Source organism: Alosa pseudoharengus, unplaced genomic scaffold (assembly GCF_046254945.1).
Source record: "Alosa pseudoharengus isolate Yale_2024_CS ecotype anadromous, Long Island Sound unplaced genomic scaffold, YU_APseudo_1.1 YU_APseudo_1.1_scf_14, whole genome shotgun sequence".
NCBI classification, from domain to species: Eukaryota; Metazoa; Chordata; class Actinopteri; order Clupeiformes; family Clupeidae; genus Alosa; species Alosa pseudoharengus.
Genome location: NW_027468609.1, coordinates 24,518,345 through 24,536,143, shown reverse-complemented (window position 1 = coordinate 24,536,143; position 17,799 = coordinate 24,518,345). Strand labels below are relative to the sequence as shown.

The 17,799-nt window shown below is 43.7% G+C and overlaps 1 protein-coding gene across 4 annotated transcripts in view; it reads right to left on the bottom strand.

The window, feature by feature from the left end:
* mast4 (microtubule associated serine/threonine kinase family member 4) overlaps positions 1 to 17,799 on the bottom strand; it is a 110,128-nt gene that overhangs the window by 10,965 nt on the left and 81,364 nt on the right. For all 4 annotated transcript variants that reach the window (XM_076284305.1, XM_076284308.1, XM_076284307.1 and 1 more), the window contains 15 exons: positions 16,800 to 16,878; positions 12,817 to 12,974; positions 12,303 to 12,378; positions 11,738 to 11,947; positions 10,853 to 10,954; positions 9,943 to 10,075; positions 8,729 to 8,790; positions 8,215 to 8,306; positions 7,753 to 7,961; positions 7,364 to 7,502; positions 6,566 to 6,698; positions 6,045 to 6,210; positions 4,261 to 4,362; positions 1,914 to 2,036; positions 580 to 689 (listed from right to left, as the gene is read on the bottom strand). In XM_076284305.1, coding sequence (XP_076140420.1) covers positions 580 to 689; positions 1,914 to 2,036; positions 4,261 to 4,362; positions 6,045 to 6,210; positions 6,566 to 6,698; positions 7,364 to 7,502; positions 7,753 to 7,961; positions 8,215 to 8,306; positions 8,729 to 8,790; positions 9,943 to 10,075; positions 10,853 to 10,954; positions 11,738 to 11,947; positions 12,303 to 12,378; positions 12,817 to 12,974; positions 16,800 to 16,878 — 1,894 coding nt within the window. The remainder of the gene's footprint in view (positions 1 to 579; positions 690 to 1,913; positions 2,037 to 4,260; positions 4,363 to 6,044; positions 6,211 to 6,565; positions 6,699 to 7,363; positions 7,503 to 7,752; positions 7,962 to 8,214; positions 8,307 to 8,728; positions 8,791 to 9,942; positions 10,076 to 10,852; positions 10,955 to 11,737; positions 11,948 to 12,302; positions 12,379 to 12,816; positions 12,975 to 16,799; positions 16,879 to 17,799) is intronic.

Below are 17,799 nucleotides of genomic sequence, written 5' to 3'. Positions count from 1 at the left end.
TGTGTGTGCGAAGTTGTGTGCCTGTCTGACTCAGTGCCTGTGTGTATATAATCGCTTGTGAGGAAGTTGTGAGTGTTTTCCCTCCAGCAGCTTTCTCCTGCTTTGCTCCCAGTAAACGCTGCAGGGCCTGAGCCTGGGAGGAGAAGCCTGATCCCTAACACCTAATGAGTCTCAGCTGCAGATGAGGAGGAGGAAATCCACAGCTTTACGCACTCTCAGAGGATAGGCATGGGAGCCTCATCACTTTAGCGGCTTCTTCTGCCCGCTCATCCCCGTGTGTGTGTGTGTGTGTGTGTGTGTGTGTGTGTGTGTGTATATGTGTGTGTGTGTGTGTGTGTGTGTGTGTGTGTGTGTGTGTGTGTGTGTGCAAGATGATTGAGTGAGTGAGTGTGTTGATAAGAGAGTAAGCTGAGTTTATATTAGTGTCAGAGTGAGTGAGTGTAAGTGTGTGCAGTGTCTTTAGTATGATTGTATAAGTGAGTGTGATTGTGTAAGTGCGTGTGTGCGTGTGTGTGTGTACGCTCACAGGCTGGAGAAAAAAAGTGTAGGGAAGGGAAGATGGAGGAGTAGAAATCTTACCTTTGAGAAGCGGTGTGAACAGGAAGAGAACTGCCTAAGCTCTGCATTAAAGTCTTCATCATTCGTGTCCTCTTCCTCAGTCTCCAGGTGATGGTACCTTTCAGACCGAGCTGGAGACAAACAGATCACAGGTTCTGTTGGTACTTGTGCTTGTGAAAGCAATATAATGTGCTCAACAGGCAAAGTCACCTTGATGAATCCTAAAATGTCTTCTACATGAAATTCTGTGAAGTGAATAGAATACTACATGTGCATACTACATACTAAAATACTGCAGGAGCTTCTTTTTGCCTTCTGTAACTATGCAGTTCAGTGAACATCAGTGTGGAGTTTATGTTCATCATTTTCAGCTAAACTACCATTCAACACTAACACTAATAACAGGTTATGGTCAAAGAGAACAACTTGGAGCCTTAAAGACCAAAACTAGACAGAGTAGCTCCAAGTCTTGTCTTTAGGCTGAGGCCCATCTGTTCTAAAAGGACCAAATGGTCATAAAATATTCCTATTCAAGCAGCTCATGCTGAACAGGACTTTTTTTCTAAAAAAAAAAAAAAGAGCTACATAGTAAATTGTTTTCTGGGTTTCTTTGTGGCAGTTTTATTTTAAGAGAGTGTCTGTCTTTAGCTCGCTTTATGCGACAATAAATTCCATTTTCTCTTTCATTGTGTCTCCTAACTGCTTTTGTGTCACGCTGAGACGGCTGGCGCACGGCGACATTAGCCACATAGCGGTAGGTCTTTTCAGCGCCGAGTCTCTCCCCCTCCCCTTGTCCTTCCCGTCAACTAGCTTTTTGATTTGTGGACGTGTTTGGAGGACGCCCCTGGCTGCCAAAGCCATTTCTGTAGAGTCTGGAGACAACTATGGCGGAATGTGGACAATAAGAGGGTGTAAGCAATCACAGCATAAACGACATTTGGAACGACTACCTTTAGGATTTAATTTCTTTGGCTAAAATTAAGGAAAATGATGAAGTTAGGGGGTGTGGGAGGAAATAGTAGGGGGTAAGCTCGTAAGCATTTGTTTTTCGAATGGTCTTTTAGTCCACAATTGCAGGGAGTTGTTTTCAGACTGTGAGGTCTTGTAAGCAATCAAGGCATAAATTACATTGGAAATAACTAAATTTAGGAATGAATTTCTTTGACTAAAATGAAGGGAAATGCAGAAGTTAGGGGTGTGGAAGGAAATAGTAGGGGGTAGGTTTGTTAGCATTTGTTTTTCCGAACGGTCCTCTGGTCTACAATTGCAGGGAGTCGTCTCCAGACTGGGAGGTCTTGCCACGTAGCACTAAAGTCAGAATGACACCCCCCCTCCCCGGTTGTTCAGACACTCACTGTCGAAGTAGCTGGTGTCGTCCTCTGACTCTAGCTGAGGGATGAACTCGGCCTTCTGCCGCAGCAAGCTGTTCCAGTCCAAGTTGTAAAAGAACTGGTGCTGCTTCACCTCGTGGGCCCCACCTGTAGACAGAGGACACAGCACACAGAGAGAGAGAGAGAGAGAGAGAGAGAGAGAGAGGAGAGAGAGAGAGAGAGAGAGAGAAAGAAAGAGAGAGAGAAAGAAAGAAAGAGAGAGAGAGAGAGAGAGGTTAAGTTCTGGCCATATCAGCAGGAGCAGCGGGACTAAATCTAAAGTGCTTACTGTAAAGGTGAGAGTGTTTAGGAAGTGATTTTATGGTATTAGAATAACCACTGTCTACCTGCACACATCATTGATTGAATGTCTTGCTCTGTATGGGCAAGGTGTATGTGTGTGTGTGTGTGTGTGTGTGTGTGTGTGTGTGTGGTATGAACTGAGCCAGAGAGTGGAGGAGAAATGCCGAGTCAAAGTTTTTTTTTTTATTTCCCCCCACCTCTCTCTCTCTCTACCCTACCTCCCTTCTCTCTCCTCCAGTGGCTGGCTGGCACCCAACTATGATTTCATGGCCATAAATTATGCAGCGCAATATCCTGCAAGTGACCTTTGAGGAAGACAGGAGTTTCCGCTGAATGGGAGAGCGAAGCTGGGAAGTGGTGGAGTGAGGGTGGGGGGGTAGGGAGGGGAGGGGAGTTAGAGGGGGTGCTGATTCCGATGATTAAGCCCTGCTGGCCTGCTTTGACTAAATCTCCTCCGCGGGGTCGAAACAAGCCACGGTTTTGTTTTCGGCTCGAGGGGGGTCAGCAGTTGTGGCCCCTGGCGGCGCCTGATACACACGGTCACCATGCGGAGGGTGACATTCACGAGGTCTGGACTTATGTTATTGCAATAGATCAAGGTAGCATGGAGGCCTGGGAGCATGTACAGTACAGTAGTTGGGGGGGGGGGGGGATAGGTGGCGTGACCCATGCTACACCTCCAGATGACCCCATTTCCTTCTCTACACTGGCCTTTCATCATCAGGGCTCAGCTGAGGTGGCACAATCTGCCAGGCCAGGAATCACGGAGGGCATCAAAGCGACACGGCTGCCCAGTTGCCAGAAATGTAGCACCGGCACCTAACAATTTAGAAAGCGCTGTTTAAACAATTTAGAAGCCACTGCTCCACAACCCTCAAGGTGACTCAACGGATTTCAAATAGCAACTGTGCCTTTGACATCCAAGGGTAGAAATGAGGGAAATCATTTATATCCTTTCAGTGCCATTTCAGCACTATGCCTTTAAGAACAATGGTTAATACCGCATAATATTGATCGTCCGTCATGAGAATAAAGTCATTAGTTAAGAAGCAGAAAGAATGGACCTGCCAAACAGTCTCTGCTAGCAAATTGACTCCAGAGGACAGCAGGAGAAGAGCAGTAAAGAAAGGAGAACAGAACAACCTTGGGCAGTCTGGACTCCAACCGCAGTGCCAGTGACTAGAATTTTCCATGTGTGCTGGTTGGCTAAAGGTCTGGTAAAAGGTCTGTTTGGCTAAAATCCTTAGACGAAGAGAAATAACATGCCTAATACAACCAGAGGTGTAGCCAAAAAGCAAACACCTGACACCTGAACAACACCAACTTTATTACACAAAACAGGACACATGTTGAACAGAACACCATGGGGTTTTTTTACCTTTAAGCAAAATCCCATTTACAAAGCCAGGACTGTGAATGAATATGTGCATGTGTTTTTTTGAGAGCCCTCACTGGTCAGACAGCTAAAAGAACATGAGCTCCAGACAGTTTTCTGTACATCGATTACGCCTACTCCCATTATTATAGACTAAAAGCTTTTTTAAAATAGAGATTTTCATTGAATTGTACTGTTAACTATAAATAGGCTTAATCCATATACGGGAAACCATCTAGAGGAGACTGAATTTAAAAAAAATAAGGATTATAATCAAGGGCCTCATGTTGAACGGAAAGAGGGCTTGGTGTATTTTTGGAGGCGCCAGTGCTAAGGCCAAGGCCCTCACCTGTTTCCATACGTTCTAGAGGGTTCTGACAGAGAATTCTGGCAGGGAGGCTACGCAGGGCACACAACTGAAGCGTTCCTTTCACAGAGCGTGTGCTGCAACAATTAGCTTTGACTGTAATCAATGGAAGTGGCTATACAGCTGATGTGACAGTGGCACGTACGTTCCAAAAAAAAATAAAAAATAGACCAGTAACTATTTTTACGCTCCGCAAATGGAGCACTTCACTACTGTAAGGCTGAGGCCCTTATCTGTTCCCACGTGTTCTAGAGGGTTCTACCTGAGCAGTAGAGTGATGATCTCACCTGTTCCCATGCGTTCTAGAGGGTTCTGCCTGAGCAGCAGAGTGATGAGCTCCTGGGAGTCACCAGGTGGAGCATCTTCCCCCTCAGGCCAGTTGATCTCATCTGAGAGACAAAACAGATAAACAAACACATAAACAAACAGGGGAAAAAAAAGGCTTTGACCTAATGAACTGCTAAATTTCAGACACAACAAAAACATATCTAGCAGTTCATCATCAAAACATGAGACCCTAGCAGTCTCCCACTCAAGCTTTGATTAGTTGGGAAACGAGAGAAAGTAGAAAAAAAGACAGGCCCCCCCAGTTCTGTTAAATGATGAAAGTTAAGCCACCCTTAACCTCCTAAATTGCATGGTAATGGCAAAACTCTGCTGTCCTTCCCAGCGACAACATCAGTGCCCTAAGCACCATTGTCTACTGAACATCCATAATTCACATGGCTGTTGGGGTATACAGAGACCACAGAAGAGAGGGGGGGGGGGGGGAGAACGAGCGAGCGAGCGAGCAAGGGAGAGAGAGAGAGAGAGAGAGAGAGAGAGAGAGAGAGAGAGAGAGAGAGAGAGGGCACAGTGATTGTGCAAATATGTGCACAATTAAAAGGGCCGCAGGATTAAACAATTGAAGCGCAAGAAAAATAAGATGAGTGCTAATTTGGTGACTGCCTTGGCGCCGACGGTGGCGGTAGTGGCGGCGCCAGCCTTGTGCTGCACATCTTAATGAAACCTGGGAGCCAGGCATGAATATGCATCCGAGGACCCTGAGGCCATGGCGGCTTCCGGAAGACTCGCCTGGGCCCTTTAATTAACGCCGGGTCCCACCGGCTTTTCCCATGATTGAGAGCACACAAAATGGATGCTGTCGCGTCATTAATTTCCATGGCGTTAATAACTGATCTGAGCACAGTGGTGGCCGACTGAGAGTCCACTCCCTCAAAGTCGACATTAGCATTTAGAGGAGAGGGCACGTTCAAGGCCATCTGTGGCACACACACATCAGTCACACTGAGGGTAGATAAGACAGACAGCTTAATGCTTAACCGGGAGTTGGAGCTTTTCTGGAAACATCCCCCAAAAACAGGACTTTTAAAGGAACACAAATCGAGTACCCTTCTATTCTCTGAGTGTGCAATAACCCAGTCTGACACCGTTAGCCTAATTCACTGGAAATGGGTAAGACCAGTTATAGCTAGCGTATATTTAAAAGAGATCTACTGTATAGGCTAACTAGTGTAATGGCTTTCAATCATACGTCACCCTCAAAATTAATTTAGGCAGATCTATGTAAAGACCTGAATACAGGATAGTATCAGAACTTTTATTCTTTTAGTTTCTTAGGTCTGTAATTTCAACCTAGGAGAGCTCACATTTTTGTGATTGCATTAGGGAACATTATCCTAACGAACTATAATTACATAATGTAGAACAATGGATTAGAAAAGAAAATTCAAAATTCTGCAGAGAAAATTCAAAGCATTTGATCAATGTACTATCTACATTACATTACATAAAAAAGGAACATCTAAAGGCACCGTTTGAGAAATGAGTATCACTGGGTATTATTAGAACTCTGCAAACAGAAATTGAGCATTCCGATCTTTGATTATGATTGATGATTGTTCGACGGCTATTGCAGTCTTGGGCACTCTGCTTTGCGTCATGCCTAAAAACGCCCCTTAGCAGTTCTCAAATCACTGTGAAGTGTCCGCTATGGCCTCAAGATGCTTATTGCTTAATTACAGGACATACAATAAAAGGTACATGACAACATAAGATGGAGATCACTGACCGCTGATGACCTGGCCGAAGAGCTCCTCAGGAGTGTCTCCAAAGAAGGGGACGCAGCCCACCAGGAACTCGTACAGGATGATTCCCATGGCCCACCAGTCCACAGGCTTCCCATAGCCCTGCCGCAGGATCACCTCAGGGGCAATGTACTCAGGGGTCCCACACACCTGAAAGACATAACAGTGAGCTCACTAAAGATTACAGATTACATTAGTTTCACTGTACCCTGTACAGGGATAATAGTCATATTTTGTACCGTAAAATATTAATTAAAGTAAACTTCAATAAAAATACAAATACATGAACAATCAATGCCTATACATGTCCTTAGTTCATATTATACTCTTTCACATTTTCTATATTCATACTAAAAGCAACCATTGTTGTTGCACAACATTGCTGTGGTAAGCAATAATATCCGATGGCATCTGAGTAAGTGTTAGTCAGATCTACTACTAGATGTGTACCACTACTAAAAGTAAGGGATACCAGGGTGAGAGGCATAAAAGAGGATGTTCAAACCTGTTTGTCTGAGAACTCTCTGGCATCCTTCTCAATGTGGTCCTCGTAAAGGTTCGTGGTCATGTTCATTAGTCCCACCTTGGACAAGCCAAAGTCAGTAAGCTTGATGTGCCCCATGGAGGTGACCAGCAAACTGTCAAAAGAGGGGAAACAATACATACACAAATCAAGAAATGCCTATATGCATCATACTGTACCTTACACACAAGTATTAAGTGTCTGAGAAATCTTTAACACTGCATATTTGATCTATAATCTATAGCACAACCATTTGTTCAGGATGTCTACTGCCATTTGAAAAAGAGCCGTGTTTGTAGTATTTAGTATTTAGTTAATGTTCAAAAATGTTCAAACTCTCAGCACAGTGTGTATCTGATCTCTTCCCGTCTCTGTGGAGATGAAGAAGCAAACCCTGAAGGGCCATTCACACCAGGAATGATAACTATAACAATAACTATAAGCATAACAATAAAAGCGTCCACACTGACCAACGATAAACAAAGTCTCTCCTTGTGTTAATGAATGTGATGGCTAAAATATAATGGGTTCTGATTGGCTGTTAGCTTTTTATCGTTCTCAAAATCGCTCTGAAAGTGATCCCCAATGATATCGTTCTGCATGTCGTTATCATTATAGTTAATGTGTGAACGTGCGAATGTGTAATGAGAACGATATTTTATTTTATAGTTATAGATATTTAATTTATTGTTATAGTTATCATTCTTGGTGCGAACGCCCCTTTACCCTGGGCACTGGGGCCTCCCTGCTCTACCAGTTAGTTCAGCATGACGGACTTACTTGTCTGGTTTGAGATCCCTGTGCACGATGCCGTAGTTGTGGAGGTACTCCAGGGCCAGCACGGTCTCGGCGAAGTACATTCTGGCCATGTCAACAGGCAGGGGGCCCATGTTCTTCAGCAGGGTGGCACAGTCCCCTCCTAACACAGGAAGAGCAGACATGTGATGTCCAAGTTTTTGTGTTAGGACTGAACGATGAACTGATTCAAATGAACTGATTCAAAAGAACTGATTCAAAAGAACTGATGCACAATAATATCCCTGATCTGATCACAAAGTAAAAAGGTTCCATTTTCACTGGTTAATACAGATACTGTTTCAGTGTTTCTTGGTTTCGAACGGGAACATACATTCTATGGTGAAACTGTTTCACTTTCCTGCCAAACCTACCTTCGACATATTCCATGACCATGCAGAGGTGTCTCCGCGTCTCGAACGAGCAGTACATGCTGACGACGAAGGGGTTTTCGGCGAACGTCAGGATGTCCCTCTCCACGAATGCCTGTTGGATTTGGTTCCTCAGGATGAGGTTCTGCTTGTTGATCTTCTTCATGGCAAAACGCTGCTTGGTCTCCCGGTGCCGAACCAAGTACACAGCCCTGTTTGAGCAAGCGAGCAAACAAGAGAGAGAGAGAGAGAGAGAGAGCATTCATTAAACTATTAAGAACTTACTTCCAGCATTGCACAGCACTTCAGGGTGACGAGAGGTATGGAGGTTGAGAGAGAAAGTGCACTTTCAGAGAGGCTAATTAAAAACAAAAACTACTTGAGCTGACATGAAAATAACCCACAGTGGGGGGGGACTGGGTAAGTAATGAGTGCCCACTGAACACTCGAGTGGAAGTGCTTTACCCGTAGGCGCCGTTGCTGATCAGCTTGATCATCTCAAAGTCGTTTTCACAGGGTTTGCGGCGGGATCGGAGTGCAGCACTCAAGCTCTGGGACTAAAGAAAGAAAAACAGCTCATTCTCAATTCATTTTGAAATATCACATCTCATTACAGGATATAGTGTATAATTACAGTCTGTATGTCTGCATATATCAGTCTATTCATTTTACTCATTACGACAGGATATGCCCATGTGAATACATGCATGTATCTCAAATCTCTATACACTGTCTGTCAAAGTAGGAATCCATTGCTGTGGAAAGTTCAATCTGAAACCTCAGCAACAGCTCTACATTTACCTCTCCTTGAACTTTGCGACCGCAATAAAAATGTCGAGCCTAAATTAGGTTGAACTAGCCCCACTCAGAAGTGGCACATCACGTCCCATAAGGCCACAGCACAAGGATAGGGAAACGGGTGAATGGTCTGCTTTTAATGACACAGGCAGAGAAGCCTATAAAGCCTTCTAATACTTACAGAGTCATCCGTCTCTGGCGTCTCCGCTATGCCACTGTCGTAGCTGGTCAGCTGGGCTATTTCTACGGACCAAAAATACAGACAATGATGAGATGTATGAATAAGTAATAACCATCTGCGTGCCAGGCCCGTATGGCTGGAGTTGGCCACCTCGTACCGGTTCAGCAAAAGTGAAATGGAGAACTACAGTGTGAGCTTCGAATATCTGTGTATGCGTGTGTGTGTGTGTGTGTGTGGAGGGGGGGGGGGGTGGACAAGTGGGGTGGGGGGTGAATATGATGGACATATTCCTTGTTTAGCCAGCATTTCCTTCACCACCAGACGGTAGTGGGAATCAGATTTTCCACTTAATCACTTGCACCAAGCTGACTCTGGGAAACAGCAAAACGAGTGAAATGGGCCGGAAACCGAGACGAGGGCCTCGAACACATGTCAGGCATTTTCCCTCCAAAAAAACTGCAACTCCAGAACAAATCCCATCCCAACATCCTACCACCCCCCCACCCTACCCATCCCCTCCCTGCACCCCTTTCTAAGCGAGCGTAATGAACGACCATCGCTTTTCTTCATCCAGTTGAAACATGCGAGACATAAGAGAGGTAATGAGCCGCGAGTTCTGCTTTAATGTCCCGCCGGAGACCCAGGATGCTGCTGAAGCTGAGCCGAGCCCAAACAGCTGCCCTGCGTCCGTCTCCTGGCCCGCGGCGCTTTGGCAGACGGGAACGCGAATGTGTCCCCCAGGAACTGGACCACCGGTATGAGGTGGCCAACTCCAGCCATACGGGCCTGGCACGCAGAGATGAAGACATCTCGGCCGGTCGCAGAGGCATGGAGGACGCTCATTTCCTAATTAGCCATAATGAAAGCCAGATCCCCAAATTACGGTGGAGTGGGACTGATCGCTCTAATGTGACTGGGTGTTTGGTTCGCAGATGGAGAGTGTTATTTCAATTAGGTGTTTCATTACCAAAATGCAAAACAACTGAACCATCCTGCGAATTCTTTGAAGTATTGTAACTTCTTTTTCAGTTCATTTAAAACACGATGAAGCAATCTAATTTTCAAAGTTGGATTAAAACTTGTTTTTAAACAACAGAGTTTGGGCAACTTGTGCAAACCGGGAATAAAAAGAATCACTTGTTTGCAGTCGTAAATGGTTTTGCCTTTGAGACTGTAGTAACGGCAGTGCTGAATACCGCTAAAGACATCTTTACCTTCGAGAGGGTCTCGGGTAAGGCCCAGCTGGCTGATGATGTAGCGGGGGATGTCCGTCTTGATGCCCTGGCCCTCTTTGGCGTGGCCCTCAGCAGCCTCGAGAAGGTGGTAGAACTCTTCCGGGTCAAACTCCTGCAGAAAAAAAAGAAAAAACACCCAGTCACCAACTAAGTCTGGTAGCTAGTCTGAGACCTACAGTACACTCAAATGGTTATTTCCAAATTAAATTTGAGTCCAAATTTAAATTTAAACAACGTATTGTTTTTTTGTTTTTTTTTAAACAGGACAGTACTTCCTTAGCGACTGCCCTAAAAAGGAACTCGGTGAAAACAATATGGTGGCCATTAGGCCAGGTCTTCATACCCATGCCTGTCCTTGTTTCCTAGCCCAAAAAAAGAGAACAGAGGTTCTAGGCCTGCCAACCCTGAAAAGTTTTTGAGTACAACCGCAAGCCAGGAAAATTTATCTGCACACTTTGGCCTACATGCATCATCAAACAAAACATACAAGATACATTTTGGATGAAAGACTCACTTATTAATGTCAGACATCTACAGTAAATTTGAGCCAAATATGTTCCTTTTAAATATGAACTGAATTTTTTACAGAGGCTCAATATAAACTCTGGCCATCTGAGAGCTGAATCCTGATCAATGAAAATACTGTAACTACTGTAATGCTGATATATTCTCCACTTTCTTATATATATTTGGATATTTGGTCTGACTACTAATTTACCTGAAAAAAATATAGACCGTTGAAGTCAAGCAGGTAAGTAGCATGACTGACAAGGTCATGGCCTAAATGCTTAGTGAGAAGAATATAAAATGTATTTGTAAACCACACGTCAAAAGGTATGAAAGTATTCTCTAAATGACAATAACACATGAGCTGTGAAAGAGAACCAACCAGGCATTCCAGGAGTCGAGCTGGTCTGGCAATGACGATGAGGATTTTCTTGACAAGCTCCTTGATGAAGGTCACCTCCCCACTCTCAGAGCGCTCTGTAGACTACATGCACACACACACGCACACAAACAAACAAAAAGATAAGCCTAGCGCACCATTAAACAAGGTCTCGTTTCCCATAACAAGTACAAAGAAAGGATTTCAGCCCAGCAACAAACCCAACATTATCCATGCCATGAGTCAGGGGGATTCTGATTAATTCTCCCAGCCATTTCCTGAATGCCTTTTCACAAACAATAGCCACTCCAGCAGGCTTCTCCACAATGACATGTGCAGTCATGCAACCATTGTTTGGACACAAAGCCCATGCAAGCATGTGGAAATAAATAAATAAATAAATAAATAAATAGATAGATAGATAGATAGATAGATAGATAGATAGATAGCCTGATCATTTTCACATTCTTTAAGCACAAGCTGTAGGGTATGCTTTTAGCACTGCTAAACTGATGGATTCATTTCCCCCATTACATGTACTGGAAAGTGCCTGGGGCATAAACAAGACTGATTGACCTTACTGGAGATAATCTTTGGCCCTGCCCTGCTTTTAGTAGCTCAATAAAGAAAAGTGCAGGAGCTGGCAATTCAACGGGTCACAACTTCAATTCTAGGAAGGTCAAATAGTCATTACTGCACAGCACTCCGAAAAGACTCCAACCTTTCAGAAAGAAAAAAAATAGTCCACCTTGGAGAACAATATCTGAGAATAAGCACACCTGCTGCAAGAGTTTCACCAGTTTGAAGGACAATATTCTAAGGATAAATGCACCTCCTGTTAGAATTTCTCCAGTTTGGAGGACAAACTCTGAGTGCAGAAATGCGTACCTCTTGGAAGAGCTTCTCCAGTTTGTCAGTGAGCTCGCAGAAGTAGCGGGAGGTGATGAGACCGCAGCGGGACTTCTCCAGGCAGTCGCGCGCCAGCTCGATGATCTGGTGGTGGGCGAAGCTGAGGACGCCGTCGGCCAGTGGCAGCACGCTCTCCGGGGAGCTGGAGCGGATGATCTCCTGGATCCGCTCCTCCATCTGGGCCGTGGCCTGGGCGAGATGAAAGAGAGAAAGAGAGAGAGAGAGAGAGAGAGAGAGAGAGAGAGAGAGGGAGAAAGAGAGAGAGAGAGAGAGAGAGAGAGAGAGAGAAAAGAGGGAGGAGAAGTGTCAAAAAGATCCAAAGATCCTGATGGGGGAGACAGCCCTGAGGATACAATCTAAACAGCTGCCTTTCAAATATCACTTCTAAAGATTGTTCTTTTCACATGCATTATGCAACAAGACACTATACAGTTATATCACTGATCAAAGATGAAGGAAAAATCTACAATCTGTTCGGAGTACTGTTGAACTGGTATAAAATAGACTTGGTATGAAGTGATTGATTTCATGGGAAGGTTCTCACCTTAGGAAATCGTTCCTTGTAGACATGATTCATCATAATGATCTCATGATCACAGCATGCTGGAGACCTTCCAGGACTGAAAATGTAAACATTACAGACATTACATACATCAACATATACCATCCATTACAACCCCCTTTACGGGTAAATATAATGTTTACATTACAAAATGTTTACATTACTTTCCAGTCTCCCAATATGTCAGTGGCTAACATCAGACCTAGCTTTACAGAGAGTGAATTGTGTTGTCTCTATATTTCACATTGGGAAGCTAAGCTAAGGACAGCACTAATGGTTTGTGTAGTCCTACAATAGAGAACAAATGGCACTGCCTAGGCACCTGGGGGCCCAGTACTGCTAACCCTGTTCCTGTAGGCAAAGGGCCCTCAGAGGACAACCACATTCGGCCTGGACACTCAGGTGCTATTCCTATAACCCTGTGGGACAAACAGCAGCAAGCAAGGTGACCCCTCCCTATGCTGCTGACCCTTGACCATGGCGCACGGGTCCCTACCTGAGGCTGCGGGATCGGGGTCGCATAGGTGTGGCCCTGCGGCGTTGGTCGTCGGCGGAGATGCTTTCGGTGCAGAAGTGCTTGGAGAGGAAGTGCAGCTCATCGGGGGTGGGCTGAAAGGGGAGCTGGTGCAGCTTCTCCTGTGATGAACAGGACGACTGGAAATGAAACGAGAATACAGTGAAAGAAAAGAAAAGGAAAAGCAAAAAGAGCAAAACAAAAAAAGAAAATGATGCTTAGCAGGCTTCAACTGTTTGTTTATTTGTTTGTTTGTTGTTGAGTTTCTAAATTCATCATGGTAACATGCAGATGGGGGAAAAAAAGCTTGATGAGGAACTTATGCCTTTGAGTGTTTGCCGCCGCTAGGGTGCGTCTAGATTTCTAGGCTATGTCAGGACTGCTAATCTACTGATGTTGACTCAAAATGGTTCCGATAAGATGACTGGGATGAATCTTTTTACAAATAAAGCAATTTAAAAAAAATATATAAATCATACAATGACACAAAAAAAGATTGCTATAAAAATTCAAACAAATTACTTTCTGGAAACAATAAGCACTCAGCCACAAAACTGATGCACAAATGGATAACTTTACAGTTAAGTCAGCAATAAGCTTAAAAGCAATGAACAAAAATCACATTCATTTATGACAACAGTGAGTGTGTCTAATCACAACTATGTCAACACTGATCAAAACTACCGTATTTTCCGGACTATAAGTCACACTTTTTTTCATAGTTTGGCCGGCCCTGCGACTTATAGTCAGGTGCGACTTATATATGAAAAAAATATAGAATTGATCATGTTTTTAAATGTTAATTCATATTAACTGACATGAACCCTACATGAAACATTACTGTCTAGCCGCGAGAGAGCGCTCTCAAATGCACAAGTTCTGAGCACTTTCAGTCAGAGATTAGTGGTTGTGCTATGCCTGAAACACACGTGCATACCTAAATCCTCAAATTAAGGCCAGGATTCTGTTTGGGCCTCAGATTCGGACAAATAAAGGCCAGTAATAATTTTGTTTCAATTTAACTCATAAAAGAGCTCTTCTTAATATTTTATATTGTTGGTTGGTTTAATATTGTTGCCAATGAAAAGTCATTGTCTTACACGTCTCCAACACGTTGCTCTCAAGCTATCAGTTGCATGCCGCCCCCTTCTGAGCTTGCCAGAGGCTGAAGCAGTAACCTAGCCTACATTTAAACACAATTGTTGTTGCCAGGCATCAGCCTACGAATTTTATAAAAAAGTAAATCATGCATGATTAAAAAATAACTAAATTTAGGCTGAATAAGGTTTCCATTTCAGCACAACACACGTTCCATGAATAAATGAAAGCGGATGCCTTGAAAAAGGATGAACACCCTTACATGAAACTTAATAGTGAACCATCAAATACCCCACAGATTTCAGTGGTCATCAGTACCGATATTTATCAATATAATCAAACAGTAAGCCATGCCCCAAATAAAGGTGCTGTGCTTTGCGCAGGCTAAATAAAAAGACCCCAGCGATAATTTGAAGATTTACGATAGTCTGTCTCCTAAACATTCCTCACCCTTTATCTAGACATGCATGAAAACATTTGAAAACAAAACTCACTGCCATGTAGGCTAATATTTGATCGCTGTTTTGCTACTAATTATATTTCACGTACTGAATACGCACACTAGAAAGTGAAAGTAGGCCTACTTTGCGCTCCGTGTCTGTATGTCTGTTCATGTCCGCAATCGATTATAACGTTACTCAAATAGAGAACACATCCATGTTCTCTCGCGTTATAGGCGGTCATGCTTATGTGTTTACAAAATTCCTGATGGTTCCTGATCGCTAAACGTTTGGTTTCCTTTCCTGTCGATCGCGATTGATGTAGAAGCACCTCCTAGGCTATAATTTGACTTCAGCGATATGAGAGGGAGAGAGAGAGCAAAGTGGTCCATGCGCGCGTGTGTGTGTGTCTCTGCATCGGGTTCAATTGAAGTCAGAGTTGGTCCGTCCAGTCAATAGTCCCGCATTCAGGCCGCTCCATTATTAGATTAATGTTATCAGACAGCACTGTAACATGTGTGGGAATTTCTCTCATTATGATAGAGTTGTGGGACTTTTATTATTATGCTCAATACTTAATAACTTATGCGCAATACCCGCAATCCTGCGCTGAAATTTAGGCCCTGGTTTTAAATGCGCATCTTTTTTTCTCGCGCTCTCTCGGAGGTGGCCAGCCGAGCAATTGTTCTGCTACCAGTTTGTGCCAATATATTGTCCAAAATGCTTGATTGCATTGCATTCTCCACATTTTTAGCTAAATTTTCATGTACCACATCAGCATTTTTGTTCAGTGAATCTTTTGTAAATTGCTTCACAATTAGCGCGGGCACTCGTCAGCAGCCTTCGGCTTGCCTCTTGCCACTATTCACTCCTTCGTCTTCATTAACATTCCCTGTATAATTCTCAATATTTTTGGCCTCTATGTGTCCAGTTACATCTGTCTGTTCTTGGTCTTGGATTTTGTGAAATAAATTTCTAAATATCACCTGCTTGCTGCAGCTTTGGTCTGCACGTCCTATTAAAACCGGTCTTTTTAAAACGCATCTTTTTCTCTCTCGTAGGCATTTAATCTGCTGCCGGCTTGTCACTCCACATTGCCCAAAATGCTTGATTGCATTGCATTCTCCACATTTTTAGCTAAATTTTCATGTACCATATCATCATTTTCGTTCAGTGAATCTTTTGTAAATTGCTTTACAATTAACTTCGGGCCTATAGATCTATGCCTGGCTTGCTTCGGTCACGTCTTTTTAAAACCATCTTTTTCTCTCTCGTGAGCATTTAATCTGCTGCTAGCTTGTGACTCCACATTGCCCAAAATGCTTGATTGCATTGTATTCTCCACATTTTAGCTAAATTTTGGTGTACCACATGGCATTTTCTTTCAGTGAATCTTTTGCTTTACAATTAGGCCTATCTGGCCCTCTTCTTGGCTGCCTTCACTCCTTCTTCGTCTTCATTAACATTAATCTTTTTGGCTTCAATAGTCCAGTTACATAGTCTCTGTTTTTGGATTTTGTGAAATACATTTCTAAATAAATGCGACTTATAGTCCAGTGCGACTTATATATGTTTTTTTCCTGTTCATGACACATTTTTTGACTAATGCAACTTATACTCCGGAGCGACTTATAGTCCGGAAAATACGGTAACTGCACTCAGCTTTAATCCAAAACTCCCTTGGGAGACAAAGCAGCCATTTTGACATTTGACAACTAAAACATTTGTTTCTCTTGCTTAAAACTGCATTATTCTTGAGTGGTTCTCACTGTACACTGTTTAACATTTGTTTATCAGTCCCTACTCTCTACTTCTCTCATTTCTATTCTTTGAATATTCTCAATATTTTTATTCTTTCAAAAACATGCACAGAACCACCAGCTGAGAACTGCTCTCACACCTCTAATTTTCTGTACACATGCATGCGTGCGTGTGCGTGTGTGTGTGTGTGTGTGTGTGTGTGTGTGTGTGTGTGTGTGTGTGTGTGTGTGTGTGTGTGTGTGTGTGTGTGTGTGTGTGTGTGTGTGTGTGTGTGTGTTTGTGTGTGCGCACACCCACTGGCAGTGAATCAGACGCATGTGTTTACCAGCAAACAAATCTGCTGCCCTTCATAGTGGGCATTAGCCCGACAGACAGTCGCACATGAGCATCTGTTCGCCATGGCACACCAAGGCTGGCGCCAAGCACAATGCCAGGCCTGGCACCCACAGAGGCGTGCCCAAAATGAACACAGCTCTTCCTTAGGCTGTGTATGCTCACGTGCTATACATATTCGGAGGTGCTTTCATTCCCATGTATTTAACAGATTTTTTTGTCATCGGGAATAGCAGAAATGATTATCCTTATATCTGACAACATACAGTAGGATAGGTATGGTGCATCTATCATAGTGGGTATATACAGTATGTAGATGTGTTTAATTCGTACCGAGACTGTGGAACTGGGGGTGTTGGTTCCATAGCCAGATGAGGGGAGAGAGGCCAAAGACCACCTGCGTCCATCGGTCCTGCAGGCAAACAGGGACAGAGTTGTTAGCATGGACTCCACACACACACACACGCACACACACACAATTCATCTGAGCCACAGCAGTGCACAGATCTCAAAAGAAGGCCTCATCAATTCACAGGCGGGCTGGCAGGTGTCCAACCATAATGCAAACGTTCATGGATACATGTTTATCTTTATGCACAAAGTAGCGCTCTTCTTTTGAAATGGAGATAGGGGTTGGTACAGATGCGGCCTGTGAGGTAAAATGAATGAGATGAAATGAGATGAAAGCCTGAAACACTTACCAACGAACGACCGAACAAACACACATACAAACGAACGAAACAAACACCAAAATGAACCAATGGCCAATGAACTGTGCAATCCCAGGCCCATGCCTTCTGCGGCTAGGATTCTCTGATGAATCTCCTGTGGGTATTTTTGCCAGTAAATTAACTCTGCAGGCTTAATGGTGGGGTTTTTTTGTGTGTTTTTTTTCCCAAAGAACACACAAATGTTCAGAGGACATTTCTGGTTGGTTGGGCAGCAGGAGGACTGATCCAAATCACTCATGGAAAGAAAAAAAAAACTAGACCTGCAGATTCAGATTACTGTTCAACCAAGACATGGATACTGGGGGAGAGGGATTGGTATCCAATCAACATTCAGTAACACACAGAGGGAGACAGACAGCAGGTGGGGGGTTTACCTGTCTACTCTGTGTCCATGACTGGGGAGATAGTGCGGAGATAATTGTTACATTTACATATTCAGTAGGGGGGGTAAACCCATTATCATAAACACTAAAAAAATAAAACATTTTCATCAAACTAGCACAGCGCTTTCACAGCCAATGTTGATTTCGACAGATATGGGACGCAGTGGTATGCTGTGACAGGTTCGACGCTGAACTGCTGAACCTCATTCGATGCTGTTG